The sequence below is a fragment of the Acinonyx jubatus genome, chromosome E1 (assembly GCF_027475565.1).
Source record: "Acinonyx jubatus isolate Ajub_Pintada_27869175 chromosome E1, VMU_Ajub_asm_v1.0, whole genome shotgun sequence".
NCBI lineage: Eukaryota > Metazoa > Chordata > Mammalia > Carnivora > Felidae > Acinonyx > Acinonyx jubatus.
The window spans coordinates 9861000-9885113 of NC_069397.1; the positions used below are offsets into that span (position 1 = coordinate 9861000).

The following is a 24114-nucleotide window of genomic DNA, read 5'->3' on the forward strand; positions in this document are numbered from 1 at the left end:
GAAAACTCAGAAGCTATTAAAAAATCAACTACATACAAGCCAAATACCTAAAACATGACAGAAACAGTTAAACAAACACCACTGAATGAACTGAGAAAAAACCAGTTGACTCATATCCAGATAAAGAGTAAATTTTCCTATACACAAGGGTACCTTAAAACCCAAGAAGAAAACCACCAATAATCCAAAATAGAAATGTGCAAAAGTAATGAACAGGCAGTTCACAGAAATACAAATGGCTCATCGACACATAAAATGCTCTATCTCACTTTTAATAAAAGAAATGCAAATTAAAACTATAAACATATTTTACCTATCAGCATGGCAAAAATTTGAAACGTTTGTTACACATCACTGTGTTGGTGACTGTGTGAGAAAATTGACACTTTCACTTTTAGTTAATAGGATGTGTATTGATAACATCCATGGAGGGCAATAGAGCAATATTCATGAAATTGACAAATGCATATGTCCTATGACAAGGCAATTCCACTCTAGAAATATATTCTACAGATTTATTCTTTTTGGGGCTGAGACCTGGGGAACAGGGAACAGAGGCAGAAAGGAGATGTCTTTTCACCTATATCTCCTTTTGAACATGTTGAATTTTATATATGGTTCTGTTACTTTTTCACAAAATGAAAATTTTAAGCTGTGTTCTTTTTTTTTTTTTTTTAAAGTCACGTTTACTTTCCCCTTTGGTTAAAGCCAAAATAGAGAAGGAAATTAACCTATGAAGGAAGTAGAGAATGGCCTCCCCCCTGGGTAACAGATACAAAGACTATCTTCCAGAGACAAGAATTCACTGAACAAAATTGAGGAAGGATTACAAGAATTGATACTTCTCTAGATCTTGAGCAAGTTAGAGATTTCTCTGAACTGAGTGAGAAGCAGAAGCAAGGACTATCCTCCTGAGGTCCCTGCTCCCCCCACCTGAGGAAAGATACAGTGGAAATGAGGCATCACAGGAGAGCTCATAAGACAATAGTAGGAGATGAAAAGGACATAAATAGAGGAAAATGGTTAACACCGTCACATTATGAACAAATGTTCCATGAGGAAGAGCAAGAAGTGAAACCAAATGCTAAAAAAGTCAGTGAAATAAAAAAAAATGTCAGTGAAATAGAAGACTCATTTGAGGAAATGGAATAGAAGAAAACAAGGATGAAAGTGGTTAGAAAGGTGCTAAATATGGAAGATAAAGATGTGACATCCACATAATTGCTAATTCTGAATTAAATACTTTTCAATCCACGAGCTGAAAAATCAGGAAGAGTGCAATCAAAACAGGACATATCCTAACAAAGTTAAAGGGTGCTTAAGGGCAAAGAAATAACTGCCAACAATGAAGCAGAAGCAACAGATTACCCCTAATCGGGAGGCAAGTTAGACTCTGCGATTTCCTCCAGTCTTCTCCACAATGTTAGATGACAGAAGACAAAGGAGCAACGCCAGCAGAGTGTTGAATGAAAGAAGGGACTCAAGAATTCTTTCCTTAATTAAAAAAAAAAAAACCTAGACATAAATAATGTGCTCATTAAGGGAAAATTCACTGCGTGAAACCACACTGGTCCCATCTAGCGACACATGGTATTCTTGCAAGAAGACAACTCATCTCTTCTTTCCGCTGATGTCCCCTACAGTCCCGTCTCAACATGGCAGACACAGTGACCATGTACCACCTTCAACAGACCCCTCCAGTGGCTCCCCATCTCATTCAGGGTGAAGTGCAGTCTGTGCACTGGTCTACAAGGCGCCCACACACGCCCTCCTGACCCCTGTGACCATGTCTCCTACCCTGCGCTGGAGTTCCCAGCCTCCTTGCTACCCCCAAACATCAGGAATGCTCTTCCTCAAGGCCTTTGCTCCAGGTGCTTCCCCCACCAGCATGATTTAACTAATTCCCTTTCCTATTCCAGGGCTTCGCTCAGATGTCACCTCTCAGTAGGACCCTTCATGGCCACTCTTTTGAAAATTCTAACTCATCTCTCCTGGCACGCTGGACCTTACTTACACTATTCTGTTTTTATCTCCATGTTCAGCACTTGTTCCCTTCTAACGTGCTATCTCATTTCCTCATTTATCAGGCTCATTGTTTGCGGCCCCCAATTGTACATACGTTCCAGGGGCCAGGAATTTTTGCCTGTTTTTTCACTTGTATATCCAAACACCTAGAACAACATGTGGTTTGGGGTATTCAATATCAACAAAATTAGTGGTAGCACTGAACCAGTTGAGCACAGTTATATCTAAATATAACTAAGTCTATCAGCTGTAGCAACTCCTTTCTAGATATGCCTCCTGAGGCAAGGGAAACAAAAGTAAAAATCAACTATTGAAACTACATCAAAGTAAAATCTTCTGCACACTGAAGGAAACAATCTAAACAAACTAAAAGCCAACCTAAAGAATGGGAAAAGATATTTGCTAATGACGTGTCTGGTAAAGAATTAGTTTCTAAAATATATAAAGAACTTATAAAGCTCAACACCCAAAAAATAAATAACCCAAATAAAAAGCGGGCAGAGGACACGAACAGACATTTCTCCAAAGAAGACATACAGATGGCCAACAAACACATAAAAAGATACTCAACATCAGGGAAATGTAAATCAAAACTACAATGAGATATCACACCTGTCAGAATGGCTAATATCAACAACACAAGAAACAACAGGTGTTGGCAAGGATGTGGAGAAAGGGGAACCCTTTTGCACTGTTGGTGGGCAAACTGATGCGGCCGCTCTGAAGAACAGTATGGAGGTTCCTCAAAAAGTTAAAAATAGAATTATCCTATAATCCAGCAATTGCACTACCCGGTATTTACCCAAAGAATACAAAAATACGAATTCAAAGGGATACATGCACCCCAATGTTTATAGCTGCAGCATCTACAAAAGCCAAATTAGGGAACCAGCCCAAGTGTCTAATGGCTAATGAATGGATAAAGAAGTTGTGGGATATATGTGTATGGGCACACACACACACACACACACACACACACACACACACACACAGTGGAATATGACTCAGCTATAAAAAAGAATGAAATCTTGCATTTGCAATGATATGGATGGAGCTAGAGAGTATAATGCTAAGTGAGAAAGTCAGTCAGAAAGACAAATACCATACGATTTCACTCATATGTGAAATTTAATATGGGAATCTCAGAAACAAAACAAATCAGCAAAGGAGGAGGGAGGGAGAGGCAAACCAAGAAACACTCTTAACTATAGAGAAAAACGTGATGGATACGAGAGGGGAGGCGGGTGGGAAGATGTGTTAAATAGGTGATGGGGATTAAGGAATGCACCTGTCATGATGAGCACAGGGTGACGTATGGGAGTGCTGAATCACTATATTGTACACCTGAAACTAATATTATACTGCATATTAGCTAACTGGAATTTAAATAAAAACATACATATATATATTATGATTATATATATTATGGTTATTAGACTTAATCACATACTTATACATATGATTAAGTCTAATAACCTCTATTAACTATGGCTACAAAACTGAATACAATTTTAAGAAGTCTAGAAAGAAAAGGGAACAATGTAAAATAATATTAACTCGACAATAATAACAAGAATTCCCAAAGGGTCACAAATACTGAAGAGTAAGGAGAATGCCAATTATTTTATTATTTTTTTCAGAAAGGCATATTGAAAAATTGTTCCTCAAGGTGAAAAACTGAGAAAGGTGTTTGAAGCATATCGTTTAAAGGTAAAAAGGTAACAAACAGAATTATAAACATATAAGTATATCTTCCAATTAAGAGAGGGGAGGAAGAGAAAAACTGGATCACGTAGCATGAGATATAAATCAGCTTCTAACTGAAAATGAGTAAGAGTTATTTTGCTTCACTCTCCTCTCCTGTGACCATCAACCCAAGTCATAGGGAAGAAAGGCATCATCTCAGATAAAGCAGGAAAATCACCATGGTCCTAAACCACAAACTATGAACATGTGTGCCCAGTTCTGCCTGGATGGAGCTGAGGGACCATGCTCAGAGTTGAGATGTGCCAACTTAGACATCCTGCAGGATACTGATGACCCTGGAAGGTGGGGTCACCATCTCAAAAGCATCTGTGCCCACTGTTACAGTCACCATATCAGAGCAATGCACCACAGTGGGAGGGGAGAGAATACAGCCCTAGGAAGCTTGGTCCATCCCAACAACCATGGGGAACTGGAGGGAGACTAAGGAAGAAACCATGGCAACCAGCCACTGTCACTGTCTGCAGCCCTCTGAACTCAAATCTAATGAAGGAAAGCTCCCTTCCAGGACACAGGCCCACACTGAGGGAGTACACTCCAGGCCAGGCATGACAAGGATATTAGGGACAAAGGAAAAGAGAAGATCCAGGTAAAAGTAGAGGAGGAAAACATAACCTGTACATCTCACTAAAGCCCAACGCCATGGACCTGAATACCTGGTGAGAACAAGAGGAGAGAGAACTCAGGAGGCTCAAAGCTGGGAAAGTTATCCTGCCCCACTGATTCCATCTGGCCTGAGAGCAACAGAAAGGATACATGGTCAATCCCACACTAGGGTATGATAGGAAAAAAAGAAAATATTGAGCAGACCAACACCCCTACAGAGAGTGAAGGCATGTTAGAGAGACAGGCTCATGAAACAGAAGAAAACCAGAACAGCATTTCTGAACAAATAGAAAGACATGAAGTTATATATTGAAAATGTCCACTGTGGAGAGAGCCAAAGCATAAGAGACTGTTAAAAGCTGAGAACAAACTGAGGGTTGATGGGGGGTGGGAGGGAGGGGAGGGTGGGTGATGGGTATTGAGGAGGGCACCTTTTGGGATGAGCATTGGGTGTTGTATGGAAACCAATTTGACAATAAATTTCATATATTAAAAAAAAAAAAGAAAGAAAATGTCCACTGTGTACCCAGAAAAGTCAATGCAGAATGGCCAAGAGAGATATTTTTTTTTTTTTAATTTTAGGAGAGCACAAGTCGGGGGAGGGGCAGAGGGAGACAGAGAAAGAATCTCTTTTTCTTCAATATATGAAGTTTATTGTCAAATTGGTTTCCATACAACACCCAGTGCTCATCCCAAAAGGTGCCCTCCTCAATACCCATCACCCACCCACCCCTCCCTCCCACCCCCCATCAACCCTCAGTTTGTTCTCAGTTTTTAAGAGTCTCTTATGCTTTGGCTCTCTTCCACTCTAACCTCTTTTTCTTTTTTTCCTTCCCCTCTCCCATGGGTTTCTGTTAAGTTTCTCAGGATCCACATAAGAGTGAAAACATATGGTATCTGTCTTTCGAGACAGAGAGAGAATCTTAAGCAGGCTCCACACTCAGTGTGGATCCAGACGTGGGCTCAATCCACGACCCTGGGATCATGACCTGAGTCAAAATCAAGAGTCGACGCCCAACCAACTGAGCCACCCGGGCACCCCTAAGGATTTTTTTTTAAGTCCTTTGAGAATCCAGGCAAAATAACCAAGTCACTTACAAGGGGGAAAATTGTCATCAGACTTTGATAGCAGGCAGCAGAGTAACATATTGAAGATACTCATGGAGGAAAACATAAACCAAGGATTTTATAATCAACCAAACAGACTCTCAAGAATAAAGATCATAGATGAACAGTTTTGAACATGGAAGAACTCAGGAAAAACTATATTGAGGAATCTTCTAGACAACAAGTATTAACCAAGCCAACTATCCAGAGAGGTTTCATCATAAGAACTGGCAGTAAGCATTAAATATATATTTACCCAGAAAACTACTGCAAAATGATTAGTAAAGGCAAACAGTTGAATAAGAAATGATTATATATTATGACAATGTAGATTCAGTATATCTATCAAAAAGTACTAGATAAAAATCTAAACCCATAGAATGGAAAATACCTTTCCAAACATGGTATAAACTCCAAAGCCACAAAAAACAGGTTTATAATTTCACTACGTAAAAATCTTTAAACTTTTATATGGTCAAAAACACCATAAACAAATTCAAAAGACAAGCAACAAACCACACAAAAATACGCACAACAGTCCTAGTATCACATTGAAGTGTAAAGGGCTCAATAATGAGTTAAAAAATAAGAAAAACAATACAACATAGGAGCGCCTGGGTGGCTCAGTTGGTTAAGCAGCTGACTTCAGTTCAGCTCGTGATCTCACGGTTCATGAGTTCAAGCCCCGCATCCGTCAGCACAGAGCCTGCTTCAGACCCTCTCTCTCCCTCTCTCTCTGCCCCTCCCCCCCACAACAAAAATTTAACAAAAACACACAAAAAAAAACTTTTTAAAAAACACACAATATAAATTATTATAAATCTATGTGAGGGGTGCATGAGTGACTCAGTTGGTTAAGCGGTGGCCTCTTGATTTTGGCTCAGGTCATGATCTCGTGGTTCGTGAGATGAAGCCTCACACTGGATTCCACACTGACAGTGTGTGGAGGCTGCTTCTGATTCTCTCTCTCTCTCTCTCTCTCTCTCTCTCTCTCCCTCTGACCCTCCCCCTCACACTCGCTGTCTCTCAAAATAAATAAACTTTAAAATAGATAGATCGATAGATACATATGAAAGGGTTTTCACACTGATTAATAATTTTAAAATACACAGTAAAATAATGACCTTTATTTGCTGTATTTGTCAGGCTGGCAAACATTGATAATAATAAGTGTCAACAAGGGTATGGGGAAATATTTATCACTTAATGGGTATACATTATGTGTAAGGAATTATATTGGATACAAATATAATAATATAATAACAGAGATACAAATATAATACAAAAACAATGTTCCTGTCCACAAAGAACTTATATTTTTAGGGCGTGAATAAGGGGAGAGAGGGAAAATTTTTAAACCAGTATGTAATCATTTAAATGCAATTCTGGTGTGCTACAGAGGAGACCTATAGTGTGCTTAGAGAGTGTAGAGGAAGAACGCGATATAATTTGGGCAGAGGTATTCTCAGCCACTGTAAATTGATCACCTTTTTAGGAAAATTGGCAAAATCTTCAATATCCACAATGTTCGTCTCAGTAACTCTACTCCTAAATAGCAAGTCTATCCAAATACATAACTGGGCATATACATACACAAAGTGATGCTTACTGCAGTATTGTTTATAATTAAAAAAATAATTCAAATCTTAATCAGTAGGATATTGGCTAAAGGGGGGTATATCTAACCATCAAAAAGAATTCAACCATCACAAAGAATGACACACCACCAAAAAAGAATAAGATACCTAGGAATAAACCTACTTAAAGAGGTGAAAGGCCTGTACTCTGAAAACTATAAAACACTGATTGATGAAAGAAATTGAAGATGACGCAAACGAATGGAAAGACATTCCATGCTCATGGATTAGAAGAACAAATACTGCCAAAATGTCTACACTACCCAAAGGAATCTACGCATTTAATGCCATCTCTATCAAGAGGCCAACAGCATTTTTCATAGAACGAGAACAAACAATCCTAAAATGTGTATGGAACCACAGAAGACGCCGAATAGCCAAAGCAATCTTGAAAAAGGAAAGCAAAGCTGGAGGCATCAATTTTGGACTTCAAGTTATATTACAAAACTGTAGTAATCAAAACAGCATGGTACTGGCACAAAAGCAGACACCTAGATCCATAAAACAGAATAGAAAAATCTAGAAACAAACCCACAATTATATGTTCAATTAATCTTTGACAAAGCAAGAAATACTATCCAATGGGAAAAAGACAGTCTCTTCAACAAATGGTGTTGGGACAACTGGACAGCAACATGCAAAAAAATAAAACTGGATCACTTTCTTACACCATACACAAAAATAAATTCAAAATGGATTAAAGACCTAAATGTGAGACCTGCAACCATAAAAATCCTAGAAGAGAGAATAGGCAGTAATTTCTCTGACATTGGCCATAGCCACTTTTTTCCAGATAGGTTCCCTGAGGCAAGGGAAACAAAAGCAAAAATCACCTATTGGGACTACATCAAAATAAAAAGCTTCTGCACAGCAAAGGAAACAATCAACAAAACTAAAAGGCAACCTATGGAATGAGAGAAAGTATTTGTAAATGACATACCTGAATAAGAGTTAGTACCCAAAATATATAAAGAACTTTAAAACTTAGCACCAAAAACCCCCAAATAATCCAATTTAAAGATGGGCAGAATTAATAGAACACTGTATGTTAACTAACTGGAAATAAAATAAAAACTTAAAAAAAAAAAATGGGCAGAAGACATGAACAGACAATTCTCCAAAGAAGACATCCAGATGGCCAACAGACACATGAAAAGACGTTCACCATCACTTACCATCAGGGAAATGCAAATCAAAAACTACAATGAGATGTCACTTCACACCTGTCAAAATGGCCCAAATCAACAACACAGGGAACAACAGGTGTTGGCAAGGATGCGGAGAAAGGGGAACCCTCTTGCACTGTTGGTGGGAATGCAAACTTGTGCAGCCACTCTGAAGAACAGTATAGAGGTTCCTCAATTGCACTATAGGTATATACCCAAAGAACACAAAAACATTTTTCAGTAATTCAAAGGGATACATGCACCCTTTGTTTATAGCAGCATTATCAACAATAGGCAAATTATGGTAACAGCCCAAATATCTGTCAACAGATGAATGGGTATATATAGAGAGAGAATAGAATATTACTCAGCCATACAAAAAGAATGAAATCTTGCCATTTGCAGTGACATGGATGGAGCTAGAGAGTACTATGCTAAGCAATAAGTTAGTCAGAGAAAGACAAATACCATATGATTTCACTCATGTTCAAAAAAGCACTTGTCATGGAATACCTCTAACTTTGCCAATAGTAAAGGAATAAAGTTTTCTTCCTAATCATAAAACACACACACACACACACACACACACACACACACACACACACCCTTTACTTAATAAATACGTTTAATATTTTAGTCTTTCCTTTTAGCTTCTGTTCTTTACACTCAAAATGCAGGTTATAAATAAACCCACTTTATATGTGCCTCCTGCCAAAACCCACTTAAAGGAGACTGAACAAACTCTGACCTTGCAGTCCCATTATTATTACAGTCTAAAAGCTAGACTCAGGCTGCAACCACCCTTTCATTTGGAACGCTTGTTAAAATGCCATGCTACAACTCCTCTGAATGAAAACAAACCCTAGAATATGACGTTAGGCTTCCTTTGTTACTACTTATAATGACTAAGTTCTGTGCCTATAATACAGATTTCATTTAATTACTACATATCAAAGGATTTTATATGGTTTTTCTCATTACATCTTAATTCATTTTGTTTAGGATACTGTCACACATTCTTTTCCAGGTAAAAATGAGGAAAAGAAATTGAGCAACTGGCTTAAAACGAAGCAATTGGGCAGGAGTGCCAGTCAGCAAAAGAAAACCCTTAGGTCTCCTATGTAGAGGCTGAATCCTGGTTAGTTGTACACTACCCATCTGTAGTGTGAGATGTAAAGCTTGGACAGTCACCTTCAACAGTCATTCACAGTGAGTCATGTCCCACTGCCTTACTATTACCTAACAAAACAGCCTCAGATCTTGTTGTAGCCTTTTTAGTATTCGGAAGCCAATAAAACACTTACCATTCAGCAAGACAAACAAGTTCTGAAACATTTAATAATTTGCCCACAGCCAATGAACATTTCCACTGCAAAGCTTCTTTCCAGATCCTTTACTATTTCTCTACAGAGTTAGAAAATTAGAAAAATATTAGAGTTATAAAATGAATAGTTTATGAGTTCAGTTAGCACAGTTTAAGTCCAAATATTTATTAAGTGCCTCTTCTGCTCTAGAAACTATGCTAACCACTGTGAATATAAAAATGGAAAAGATACTAGCTTGGCCCCCAAGAAGTCCCGTCCTGTAGGGGAGACACAGCTCACAAATTACTATCATACTAAACTCTACCTCCTTAACTTTCACCAATAGGAGCAGTTATGACTATGAATGACTACTTTAATTCAGTACATTATCTTCCCACTCTTCCCACTTAGAATTTATCTATATTTCTTTTTTTTTCAATTTTTTTTTTTGAGACAGAGAGAGACAGAGCATGAGCAGGGGAAGGGCAGAGAGAGAGGGAGACGCAGAATCTGAAGCAGGCTCCAGGCTCCGAGCTGTCAGCACAGAGCCCGACACGGGGCTCGAACCACAGACCGTGAGATCATGACCTGAGCCGAAGTCGGTCGCTTAACCGACTGAGCCACCAAGGCGCCCCGAATTTATCTACATTTCTAAATACAATTCCTACTAAAAGTTAGCAGGGCTCCTTGGAAAAATAGCTGGTTCCAGGTATGGACTATGGGATTAACAAAAGAGTCTGGGATATCTTGTGGGGGCCCAGAAATCAAGGAGCTGCCCAAAGACTAAAAGGACCATGTCACACGGACAATGGGGTGAACCTGAAGGAGCTCAATTTACTTATTTGGGACAATTTCAACAACAACAACAACAAAATGACAATAGTAAACTATAAGACACTGATTAAAACATGTATTGATACTAAAAAAAGAATAAAAGGACAGAAAGATAAAGCTCTTCTTTACAGAATGAAAGAGCTAATAAATGTAAAGGAAATGACAGAATTATGGGGGGGAATCACCCCCTAAAATCTTATAAATCTTATATATGCACCAAAACATGCTAAAACCATTGACTAAAAGGTTGTTTTTTGGGGAAGAAGATGTTCACATGATGTCAAGGTTTCACTCCACAATGTATCAATTACAGAAAGGAAGACAAAGTGCTCAAACTTACCATGACTACCTGGTGCGCCACCTAACAGTGCACGCCTCTTAAGGTGATGTGATGAGACACCCAGCATCACCTACCTAGCCTTCTTGTTGAAACTGTTTGCTAAATCATGAGGAAGGATTAGACAAATTCAAATGTGGGACGCTATATTGGGCAGCTTGCCTCTTAAAAGAAAATTCACCTTCATAAAGAGCAAAACTAACTTTAAAAAAAAAAGGAAGAGAAAAAGGCATGGACTTAGGCTTCTGGGAAGATGGAACAGACATACTTTTCCCTATTCTTTATACTAAGTACAACTAAAATCCATAGACGTGACACAGAAAATAAATATAAGAAGGTTCTGAAAGGTGAAAAGAAGAAAACAAACCGTTTAAGGAACTCAGGGCCCAAGGAACAACACAGTGGCAAGTTGCCTGGGTTTCCTTTCTGTGTCACATAAACCAGACTGGGAGCTGAAGAAGTGGGAAACCTGGAAATATGACAGGACACAAACATATTTGTTGGCTGCTGTTCCAGCCAAAGGACCAGGAAAGGAGTAGTTTAACAAGACAAAACATTCAGACAATAAATGCTCTACTCCAGCCAGAAGAAATAGCCAATGAACATAAATCAGTAGAAGTCAAAAGAATAGAGCTTCAAAGACCTGTGAGACTGTAATAAAAGACCTAACGCTTAAGTCATCAGGGTATAGGAAAGAAACAAAGAGGTAGGAAGCTGAAAAAGTATTTAAAAAAAAAAATAGCTGAAAACTTTCTGAATTCAGCAAAAGACTTAAATCTACATATTTAAAAAAATGAAACCCAAACTGAGAAGCCCAAAGAAATCCACATCAAGACATAGTCTTCATCCTAAAAGACTAGAAGACATCAAAATTCTAAAAGACAAAAAACTTGAAAACAGTGAAAGAAATAATATTTGCCTATAGTGAAAGAACAATTCTGGGGCGCCTGGGTGGCTCAGTCAGTTGAGTCTCCAACTCTTGATCCTAGGGTCCTGGGATCAAGCCCCATGTTGGGCTCCATGCTGAGTGCAGAGCCTGCTTAAGATTTAAGATTTGCTCCCTCTCTCTCTCCCTCTACCCCTCTCCCCAACTTGCACTCTGTCTCTAAAATAAAAGAAAAAAAAATAATTCAAATAACAGCAGATTTCCTCAACAGAAACCATGGTGGACAGAATGAAGAAATACATATTTCAGGCGCTAAAAGAAAAGAACTATCAACCCAGAATCCTATCCAGAGAAAATATCCCTTAGGAATCAAAGGGAAATCAAGACATTCTCAGATTAAATAAATAAATAAATAAATAAGAGAATGTGTTGCTAGCAGACTTATCCCAAAACTATGTCTAAAGGAAGTTCTTGCAACAGAAAGAAAATGATAAAAGAAGGAATCTAGGACCATCAAGAATAAATTTTAAAAATGAGTGTAATTATAATAAAATTTCTGTCTCCTCTTAAGACTTCTAAATTATGTTTAGAAGGGTTGAAACAAAAATTATAATCCTGCCTGATGTGGTTCCGAATGTAGATAGAAAAGTATAAATGAGAAGAGTAAAGAGGGGTGAGGTTTTTGCACTTCACTCCAAATGGTAAGGTAATCACACTAGTAGACTGTGATAAGTCATATATATAATGTAATACTTAGATGACCACTAACAACAGTGTGTAAAAAGTTACAATCAAAACACTTTAGGTAAATCAAGATGGAATTCTAAAAAAATTCTAATATAATACACAGGAAGATGGGAAAAGACAGAAAATATGGAAAAAAAACCATAGAGAACAAACATATTAAAATAAATAAAACGGTAGACTTAAGCCATAACATATCAATAATTACATAAATGTAAATTATCTAATTATACCAATCAAAACATAGAGATAAGCAGAGTGGATTCAAAAATATGTCTATGAGAAATTCACTTCAAATATAAAACTACAGGCTGGTTGAAATTAGAAGAATGGTAAAAGATATATCAAGCAAACATAAATCAAAAGAAAGCAGATAAAATAGACTTCTGAACAAAGAAAAATTCTAGAGACAGAGAGGGATGAAAGGATCAATCTGCCAGAAGACATAGAAGCCCTCCTAAGGTCTGAACAAATATTAGACACTAACTTCAGAAACTATTCAAATAAGCCAGAATTTGATTGAATTAGTTTTTAGAGCAACTTCTGCCCTAGGGCATTGTTGAAAATAATAGGGCAATCAGCCAACAATTAGTGGAGTTCAACAGCTGGGTATAGAGCAGGAAAGAAAGGAAGAGAGCTGTGTCAATACCACTGTCATTCAAGGGTGACTGTGGGCATACCCAAAGCTGTGCCTCCCTGAGGAGCAATGTCAGAAGATTTAACACTGCCGGAGGGAAACAGACTTCACTGAAATAGTCCCTGAACAAATAAACAGGTAAATAAAAACAAGAAGCTCCAGAGGGGGAAATCAGTACCCCGGGTTCCTAAAACATAGTACCTAAAAGGTCTAGTTTCCAACAACAACAAACTTATGATGCGTGAAAAGAAACAGGGAAGTATGACTCATACTTTCTGTGGTTAGGACAGGGTAGGGTACAGGGGAGAAAAAGCAGGCAAGAGAAACTGCAAATGAGAGTGAACAGATACCAGCATTAATAGAAAAAGACTTCAAAACAACCATTATATATATGTTCACAGAATTAAAGGAAAGCATAATTAAAGAAATAAAGGAAGGAATAACAATATCATATCAAATAGAGACTATCAATAAAAAGATGAAAATTAGATAGAAAAAAATGAAAACTCTGAAGTTGAAAAGTATAACTGCAATAAAACTCACTAGAGGGGTTCAACAGCAGATGCGAACTGGCAGAAGAACTAATAGTGAACTTGAAGATAGATCAATAGACATTATTCAAGTTGAAGAACAAAAAGGGAAAAAATAGAAAAAAGTAAAACAGATTCTCAGAGTAATATGAGATATCATTAAACACACCAACATACACATAATGGGAGTACCAAGATAGGAGATACAAAAAGGAGAGGAAAACATATCTGAAGATATAATGGCTGAAATCTTCCCAAATTAATTGAAAAAACAATGACCTCTACATTCAGGAAGCTCAACAAACTCCAAGCAGGATAAACTCCAAGCAGGATAAACTCAAAAAGATCCACAAACAGGCACAGTATAGTAGAAATGCTGCAAATCAAAAACAAAGAGGAAAATCTATAAAACAGCAAGAGAAAAACAAGTGGGCATTCACAGTGGAACCATAATAAGATTAACAGCTGACTTCTCATCAGAAACAATGAAAGCCAGAAGGTAATGGAATAACAAATTCAAACTACTCAAAGAAAAAAATTGTCAACTAGGAATTCTATATCCAGCAAAATTCTTTCAAACATAAAGGTGAAATAGGGTATATGCCCAGAGGAAGGAAAAGTACAATCGTGAAGAGATAGTTCATATATCCATGTTCCTAGCAGCATTATTCACAGTAGCCTAAAAGTGCAAGCAACTCAAATGTCAGATGAATGGACGAAGAAGATGTGATATACACCTAAATGAAATATTATTCAGACTTAAGAAGAAAGGAAATTCTACAACATGAATCAAACTTGAAAACATTGTGCTAAGTGAAATAAGCCAGATACAAAAGGACAAATACTGTATAATATACTTTATATGAGGTACCTGGAGCAGCCAAAATCACAGAGACAGAAAAAGAATGCTGATTGCCATCTGGGGCTGGGGGGAGGTGGGGATGAGGAGTTACTGTTTAACAGCTATAGAATTTCAGTTTTTGAAGACGGAGAATTCTGGAGATAGATGCTGGTGATAGCTGCACAACACTGTGAGCATACTTAATATCACTAAACTGTACACTTAAAAATAGTTAAGATGGGGGGCACCTGGGTGGCTCAGTCAGTTAGGCGTCTGACTTAGGCTCAGGTCATGATCTCACGGTCCGTGAGTTCGAGCTCCGCGTCAGGCTCTGTGCTGACAGCTCAGAGCCTGGAGCCCGTTTCGGATTCTGTGTCTCCCTCTCTCTCTGCCCCTCCCCTGTTCATGCTCTGTCTCTCTCTGTCTCAAAAATAAATAAACGTTAAAAAAAATTAAAAAAAATAGTTAAGATGGTAAATTTTGTTATGGGGATTTTACCATAATACAAAAATTGGGGGGAGGGGGGTGAAGGTGAAATAAATATTTTCCCAGATAAAACCTGAGAGAATTTGTTGCTAGTGTACCTGCCTTACAAGAAGTACCAGAGGAAGTTTTTCTAGGTGAAAGCAAGTAAACCCAGAAGGTAATTCAAATTCACACACAAAAAATCAAAAAGCACCATAAAGGTAATTAAGTAATTATAAATAACAGCAAAAGTGCACATTTTTCTCCTTTCTTCTCTGGATTTAAAAAACAATTATATAAAATATATTCATATAATGTATTGTTAGACATAGAATGTATACAAATGCATGTGTAATCTATCTGCCAACAACTGTACAAAACAGATGGATTTTGGTAAAGCTGTATGGAGCTAAGGAAGTTACTATAGTTGGTTAAAGTAATAATTATAACAATGTACGATTGGATTTGTAATATTAACAGATGCAATATACATAATTTTGATACAACAAAAAGTGAAAGTAGGATAGAGCTCTACAGGAGTAACATTTCTATACCTCATTGGAATTAAATTAGTATAAATCTGAAGTCAATTCTGATAAGTTATCATAATATAACTCAAAGAGATAAGGTGAAAAAAATCATTAAAGGAAAGAAAAGGTTTGTATTTATTTCCTAGGGCTGCAGTAACAAACTACCACAAATTGAGGGGCTGAAAAGAACAGAAATTTATTCTCTTCCAGTTTGGGAGGATAAAAGTCAGAAATCAAGGTGTCAGCAGGGCATGCTCCCTCTGAAGGCTCTAGGACAGAGTCCTTCCTTGCCTCTTCCAGCTTCTTGTGGTTCCCAGTTATCATATGTGTTCCTTGGCTTGTACTTGCGTCTCTGCCTCTGTCTTCACATGCCTTCTGCCTTCTTCCTTTTGTGTGTCTCTGCATATACTCTTCCCTTATTACAATGACACTAGTCATTGCATTTAGGGCCCTCAATCCAGAATGATTTCATCTCAAGATCTTCAACTAGTCAACTCACTGAAATGTTGCATGAAAAAGCACTCAACGCAAAAGGAAGCAGTGAAAGGAGTAACAAAGGAACAAAAGAAGATGAGATATAGAAAACAAAAAGTAAAATGGCAGACGTAAATCCAGCTACTGCAATAACAATATGAAATGTGAATGGATTAAACATTGCAATAAAAGGGAAGATACTGTCAGACTGGATAAATAAAATACATGATCCAACTATATGCTATCTTCAGGAAATACACTTCAGATACAAAGATACAAATGGATTGCAATAAATGGATAAAAAATATATATCATGCAAACAACAACCACAAGAAAGTTTGGGTATCTATACTAATATCAGATGAAATAGACTTGAAATAAAAATGTTACTAGATATAAAGACATAATAAGAGAGTCAATTCATCAGAAGACATAACAATTATATATGCACTTAATAATGGAGCACCAATATACATGAATCAAGAAGTTACAGAGATGAAGGGAGAAACAGACAATTCAATGACAGTAGCTAAAGACTTCAATATCCACTTTTAATAATAGACAAAACTAGGCAGAATCTCAACAAGGAAATAGATCTGAAAAACACTCTGAACCAATTAGAACACTAGATCTATAGAACGCTCAACCCAAGACAGTGGAATATACATTCTGCTCAAGTGCACATAGAACATTCTCAAAGACACACCGCGTGCTAGGCCATAAAACAAACCTCAATAAATTTAAAAGGCCAAAAATATTCCAAAAATGTTGTCTAACCAAAATGGAATGTAGTTGGAAATCCAGAGCAGAAAAATATTTGGGAAACTCACAAATACATCAAAATTAAACAACATACTCCTAAATAACCAACGGGTCAGAAAAGAAATCAAAAGAGAAATCAGAGAATACTTTGATATGAACGAAAATGAAGAATTACCATACCAAAACGTATGGGATGCCGCGATAGCAGTGCTGGGAGGGAAACCGACAGCTGCAAGGATCTATGTTAATGTTCGAAGGCAGGGAAGAGACAAGTAAGTATCTCCCAAACTGAGTAGGCATTTTGAGACTGGAAAACAAAAAAGACAACCCCATACAGTTTAGAGAGTTTTATTCAGGGTAATTAACCGACAGGAGGGATTGGGCAGACAATGATCCAATCAGCTATTCTCTGCAGAGTCCTGACCTTCATCTACAGATTTTATGGAATGAGGGGGTGTACAGAAGGGTGCTGTAGTGAGATCAAAGGGTTCCCATGCATTTCAAAGGGTTTGCATGCACCTAATTGACATCTAACATTTAATTAGGCCTCGTGGCACCACCTATGCCTCAGGAAGGGAAGAGACTATTTTATCTTTTTACCAAACTTGAGGAGGGACAAAGCAAGCCACCCCATCCCAGCCTTGGCGGGCATTTCTAAGGTATGTGTATTAACCTCCAAGAGAACGTGTAGCTCCAAGAGAGGTCATTGAGTGAACATGAACAAGATGGAGGGCCAAAGATGGAGTCAGTATTGCCAGCATGCCTACAGTTAAAAGGAAAGATCGCAGATCAATAGCTCAATCTTTCACCTTAAAACACTAAAAAAAGGAGAGTAAACTAAACCTAGTGCCCACAGAAGGAAGTAAATAATAGGTTAGAGCAAAAAATAATGAAATAGAGAACAGAAAAACAATAGAGAAGGTAAGTAAAACTGGAAGCGCTTCTTTTAAAAGACCAAGAAAATTGACAAGCCTTTAGTAAGACTGATCAAGAAAAAATGAGAGACAATTCAAATTACTAGAATCAAAAATGAAAGAAGGGGTATTACCAACAACCTTACGGAAATAAAAAAGGATTATGAAGGAATACTATGAACAAATGTATGCCAACAAATTAGATAAGTGAAATGGAAAAATTCCTAGAAAGACACCATACCAAAACTGACTCAAGAATAAATAAACAATGTGAAGAGAGCTACGACAAGTGAAAAGATCGAATTGGTAATGAAAAATTGTCCACAGAGAAAAGCGAGGCCCATATTTCACTGCTGAATTGTACTAAACAAGAATTTTAAATATCAATTCTTCACAAACTGTTCCAAAAAAAAAAAAAATAGAAGAAAAAGCAACACTTCCCCTCATCTTATGAGACCAGTATTATCCTAATACCAAAATCAGATAAAGACATCACAAAAAACTACAGATCCGTAGCTCTTCTGAATATGGATATATAAAACTCCTTAAGAAAATATTAGCAAACCAATTCTAGCAACATTTAAAAAAAAACATGTATACCATTGACCAAGTGGATTTATCCCAGGAATTCAAGTTGGTTGAACATCGAAAACTCAATTAATCATTTCAATAGAATATATTTTAAAATCACATGATCATCTCAATAGACATAGGAAAAAAGCATTTGACAAAATCCAAACTCTTTCCTGATAAAAACACTCAACAAACTAGAGAGGAACTTCCTCAACCTGTTAACAATCATCTTCTAAAAACCCACAGCCTACATCATTCTTAATCGTGAAAGACTGGATGCACTGCCCACCCCCCCACCCCCCGATCAGGAATAAGACAAAGATGTCTTCTCTGCCACTTCTATTCAACATAGTACTGGAGCTTCTGGTCAGGGCATTTAGGCAAGAAAAAACACCCGGATTGGAAAAGAAGAAGTACAATTACTTATATTCAGAGATTTACATGATCCTGTATTTAGAAAATCTTAAGTAAAGGGGTGCCTGGGTGGCTCAGTCGGTTAAGCGCCCAACTTCAGCTCAGGTCATGATCTCACGGTTCGTGAGTTTCAGCTCCGCATCAGGCTCTGTGCTGAAAGTTCAGAGCCTGGAGCCTGCTTCAGATTCTGTGTCTCCCTCTCTCTCTCTCTCACTGCCCTTCCTCCACTCATGCTCGCTGTCTCTCTCTCTCAAAAAGTAGATAAACATTACAAACAAATTTTTTTAAAAAAGAAAATCTTAAATAAAACACACACACACACACACGCACACACACACACACACACACACACACAAAAGGGGCACTGGGTAGTTCAATCAGTTAAGAGTCTCATGCTCTACTGACTGAGCTAGCCAGGAAGTTTAGTCCAGTCAGTTAAGTGTCCAACTCTTGATTTCAGCTCAGGTCATAATCACATGGTTCATGAGTTCAAGCCCCTCATCAGGCTCTGTGCTGACAGTGCAGAGGTTGCTTGGAATTCTCTGTCTCCCTCTCTCTCTCCCCCTCTCCCATGCATGTGTATGCATATGTGCTCCCCCTCTCTCTCAAAAATAAATAAACATTTAAAAAAAAAGAATTCTTTCCAAAAGCACAACAAAAATAAAGATAAATTAGACTACACCACAATTAAAAACTTCTCTGCTTACAAGAACACCATCAAAAAAGTGAAAAGACAACCTACAGGATGGGAGAAACTACTTGCAAATCAGATACTGATAAGGGTTTCATATCCAGAATATATAAACAGCTCCAGCAACAACAACAACAAAGAACAACTCAATTTTAAAATGAGCAAAGGACTTGAGTATCTTTCTCTAAAAAGATATATAAATGGCCAAATACGACATGAAAAGATGCTCAATGTGTATCACAGAAATATAAACCAAAACCACAATGAGATGAGACTCCACACCCACTAGGCTAGAATTAAAAAGTCAGAAAATAACAAACATTGACAAGGATGTGGAAAAATCAAAACCCTCATTCACAGCTGGTGAGAATGTAAAATGGTGCAGCCACTCCTTAAAACAGTCTCGCGGCTCCTCAAATGATGAAACATAGACTTACCACATGACCCAGCAACTGTCCTCCTAGGTATGTACATGCCTGCCCCCAAAGAAAACATATGTCCACATAGGAACTTGTAAAGGGGTATTTATAGCAGCATTATTTATAATAGCAAAGGTGGTAACAACTCGAATGCACGTCAAATGACAAACGGAGAAACAAGTGGTATATCCATATACTAGAATACTATCTGCCCATAAAAAGGAATGCCATACTGCTTCATGCTACAACATGGATGACCGTTGAAGACATTATGCCAAGTGAAAGAAGTCAGTGACAAAAGACAATTGTATGATTCCTTTCAATTTAAGGGGAAACGCAAGTACAATGAGGAAGACTTTGTTTATCACAGGGTGGGACCTGCAGAGAATGGGAAACAGTCGGCATAGGCTCTGAGAGAAACCTGGGTCTGACCTCCCCCACCCCGGGACACACAGAACAGTGTGGTTGATGGTCTCTAGGGAGGGAACGGTGCTTCACTTGTGAAAGTATGAAGAAGCCAGAGAACTGAATTTGGGAAGAAACCACCCCTGTCACAACAAGAAACACCACCAAGAAACCACCCCATCACAAATTGCACCTGTAGTCAATCCTGACAGCGGCTAACTACGCATCCTCCACCAAGGGAAAACAAAACAAAATAAGCTTTGATTACCATCCTTGCTCCTTGGACTCTACGCTGAGAGAAACAGCACAGAGCGTCTAGTTCAAAGCCAATCCTGCTCCTACCTTCTCCATCCTTCCCTCCACTTGAGCTCCTTCATCTCCTTTCTACTCATTCCTTTCCATTCTGGCTGATCCAGTCCAGTCCTTCAGAATCCTTTTTTTTCTTTTTTAAGAGAGAGAGAGAGCGATTGAGAGCTTTCAAGAGTGGGTAAAAAGGGCAGAGGGAGAGAGAGAGAGAGAGAGAGAGAGAGAGAGAGAGAGAGAACCTTAAGCAGGCTCCATGCTCATCATGGAGCCCGACGCGGGATTTGATCCCATGATCTTGAGATCATTACCTGAGCCGAAATCAAGAGTCGGTGGCTCAACCAACCGAGCGACCAAGGCACCTCCAGAATCCTCTTCTTGTTCCTACTTTTAAAGGCTGGAGTTTCCCAGGAGTCTCACCTTGGTTCTCTTCTCCATCCTACTTCTTCCCAGGCAATCTCACCCACTCTCATGGTTTTAACTTCCAAGAACAGACTTGTCTTCCCAAATCTGTATCTACCTTACACCAGAGACCTACATTTCCAGCTGCAGAATAGACACATCCACCACATCCACATGGATGCCACACTTAAAATGGATCATTTCCTCCAGACCCTGTCTTAGTTTGGGTTCCCCCAAATCTACCCCTTTAAGGTAAGGGTTTGAGAACAAACTGGTTATTGGGGAGGTGATACCAGAAAACTCGGGCAGAGGAGCAAGATGGCGAAGAAACGAATGAAAGTGTGCTTCATCAAGCAAGTTACCAGTGTGGGTACCTAAAGCTTAATCCCACTGAGGAACTCTGGGAACCAGCATATAAAATACCCACATCAGCACTCTACCACTGGAGAAGAAAGGAGCCGGGGTAGTCCTACACCAACTCCATTATCCTTGGTTGAAGGCTTCCGGGGAGTTGGAAGGGTGTTGATTCCCTGGCACTTTTACTCTGCTGTTCTGGGTTGCAACATGGGCACCAGAAAATCGTCAGCCAAAGAAACGCGGGTGCTAACAATGGGAAGTCAGGCCAGTGTTCACAGAAGTGGTGAGGGGAAGCGAATATGAGCAGCGTACCCACATTTCTGCTACCCATTCAAACCCGGAGCTCCTCCTGGATCCCCTCTTGTGGTTGGTATCACCCAACCCAGAGAAACATGGTGTCAAAACCAGCTCTTCTCTCTCTTTCACCCCTCCACCCAGGACCCTGAAGATTCTATTCCCTGAGTGGTACGTCCTCTTCTCTCTTGGCATCCCCACTGCCAAAGCCTTGGTGTCTAACTGGATTTCCTACACTCTGCCTCCTCCTTCTCTCATCTACCCACTAAAAAAATTGCTAGCATGAACGTTCTAAAATGCAAATCCATTTACACACCATGTTAAAAATACTTCAATGCTTATATAAGGTAGCTGGAATAATCAAATTCGTAGAGACAAGTAAGCAGAAAGATGGATGCCATGGGGGCTGGGGAGAGGGAATGGGGAGTTATTGTTGAATGCGGGACAGAGTTTCAGTCTGGGAAGACAGAAAAGTTCTGGAGATGGGTGATGGAGGTAGTTGTACGACAACATGAATGTCCTTAATGCCGCTGAACTGCACACTGAAAATGGTTAAGATGGTAAATGTTATGCACACTTTACCACAATAAAAAAAATGTGAATCCTCCCTTGGCTCCCACTGCCTACAGAATAAAGCCCCAGCATCTTCACATGACACCTCAGTCTCCATTCTCTAGTCCTTGCCTGTCCCTCCAGCCTCATCTCCTGCCATCCCAGCTTTGAGCTTCATCTCCCAGCATTTCCAACTACTCATGGTTTCCAGAATACATCTTGCTCTTCCATGACTGTTTCCCACTGCACTTTCTGGTTTCTCTTCCCAGAGTACCATTCACACCCCTGACTACGAGCAACTTCTCTTCGTTCCTCACAACTCATTCGTGCATCTGTTCAATAATTATTTACTGGGTCTGGGACCCCCACCTTAGGAAACAGCAGTGGGAAAAGCAGGGTGGGAACAAGTGATTTCAAGTGAGAGTGTGTGCAAGGTCCTTGAGAAGCATCTAAGAAGGGGGTCTCGCCTCATGTGGGAAAGTCAATCTCCACATGTGAGGGACCCTCTGATAGGGTTATCCCCTCTCCTTGATGCTGCTTCTGAGCCTTGTATGTACTTCTAATTTCTGCCCGTGCCACATTGTTTATAATCATTTTATAAAGCTTCTGTATTAGTCATGATTCTCTAGGCCGCAAGTGACATTAAACCAATCTGAACTAGCTTTACCAAAAAAAGAGGGAGGAATTATCAGCTTCTATGAATAAACCATGGGAAGTACCGAGGTAGATGTGGTCTATGGAACAAGCGAATCTGGGACCACCCACTCGCCAGGCCTTTCTGTGTGTTACCTTCATTCTCTCAGTGGGAGTCACAGATTCAGGCAGCATGAGATTCACTTAATTAGTTAATTTCACCAATATCACAGCCTATCAATTCTGAGACACACATTATAATATCCCCGAAATCAGCATACCTCTTACGGTTGCCATTGGCCGTCAGCGCTGAGGTCTGGATGTGCACAAAATCAGGCAGCTAAAGAAGCAGCTCACCAGAAAGCATGGTGACTTGGTTTGCATCCTAGGTGGCCTCATGGATAACTGCAATCCTATAATATTTCACTCTACAAACCAAGCAAGGGTGTTCAAAGAAGGGATGTGAGTCCTGGTTGCTTAATCGACACCTTCCGGTGACACCTGCAGCTAAGATCAAGGACGTTGTCAGCATCAAATTTGCAGAATGGGTATCACAAGCTCAAAAGGAAATCCTGGAGAAAACTGAGGAATGCTTTTACAACCAACACATTACCTGTGTTCCTGATGGCAGAGGGGATGTTAACTGTGAAAAAAATCACAGACACGAATGACTTGAATGACTTGGAACGAAAAAGCGATTCAAAAGGGAAAATCTAGTGGCTCAGCTGGTTAAGGGTCTGACTCTTGATTTTGGCTCAGGTCACGATCTCATGGTTTGTGAGATCAAGCCCTGCATCGGGTTCTGTACTGACAGCGCAGAGCCTGCTTGGGATTCTCTCTCCCTCTTCCTCTACCCCTCCCCCCACTCAAAATAAATAAGCTTGAAAAAACAGAAAATCTGAATGTAAGGAAGTTTTGGAAATACCTTAACCAATTTATTTTGCTTATATTTTCCTTTTTGCATACGTATGAGAACGGAATATGACATACATTGATGTCTAAATAACTGTAAAAGATCTCTCAATAAGTCTAAAATAAAAAAATTGTGCAGGGGTGCCCAGGTTGCTTAGTCGGTGAAGCATCTGACTTCGGCTCAGGTCATGATCTCAAAGCTTGTGAGTTCGAGCCCCAAGTCGGGGTCTCTGATGACACCTCAGAGCCTGGAGCCTGTTTTGGATGCTGTGTCTCGCTCTCTCTCTGCTCCTTGCCTGCTTGCACTCTGTCTCTGTTTCTCTCTCTCTCTTTCAAAAATAAACAATAAAACATTTTAAAAAATTTAACGTACATAATAAAAAGCATTGTATTATAGTTTAATTGACTGGTTTTTTTTTTCTTTTTTAGTGGAACACAAAATAATTGTTTTAAAATTTCTAGCATCTTAGATTTTATGAAGTTGTGTTTATTGGGCACTTACTATGCACTGGAGACATACATTGAACAAAACAAGGACCAAGCTCCCGTGGAGCTCGTGCACCCTTCTAACTCCAACCTCTTGCTTTACTGGCTCC

General features: G+C 39.0%; 1 protein-coding gene across 8 annotated transcripts in view; it reads right to left on the minus strand.

The window, feature by feature from the left end:
- Positions 1-24114, minus strand: part of SPECC1 (sperm antigen with calponin homology and coiled-coil domains 1) — a 336294-nt gene that overhangs the window by 299296 nt on the left and 12884 nt on the right. For 2 of the 8 annotated variants that reach the window (XR_003416656.2, XM_027047510.2), the window contains exon 1: positions 16830-16967. The exons of 1 other annotated variant lie outside the window; for it this stretch is intronic. Coding sequence is in view for 5 of the 7 variants with exons in the window: in XM_027047510.2 (XP_026903311.2) it covers positions 16830-16949 (120 nt within the window). In the remaining 2 variants the exon portion in view is untranslated. Of the gene's footprint in view, positions 1-9609; positions 9710-10783; positions 10837-16829; positions 16969-22887; positions 23039-24114 lie in introns of those variants that run through there. 5 more of the 8 variants (XM_053212405.1, XM_027047513.2, XM_027047511.2 and 2 more) reach the window with 4 other exon arrangements.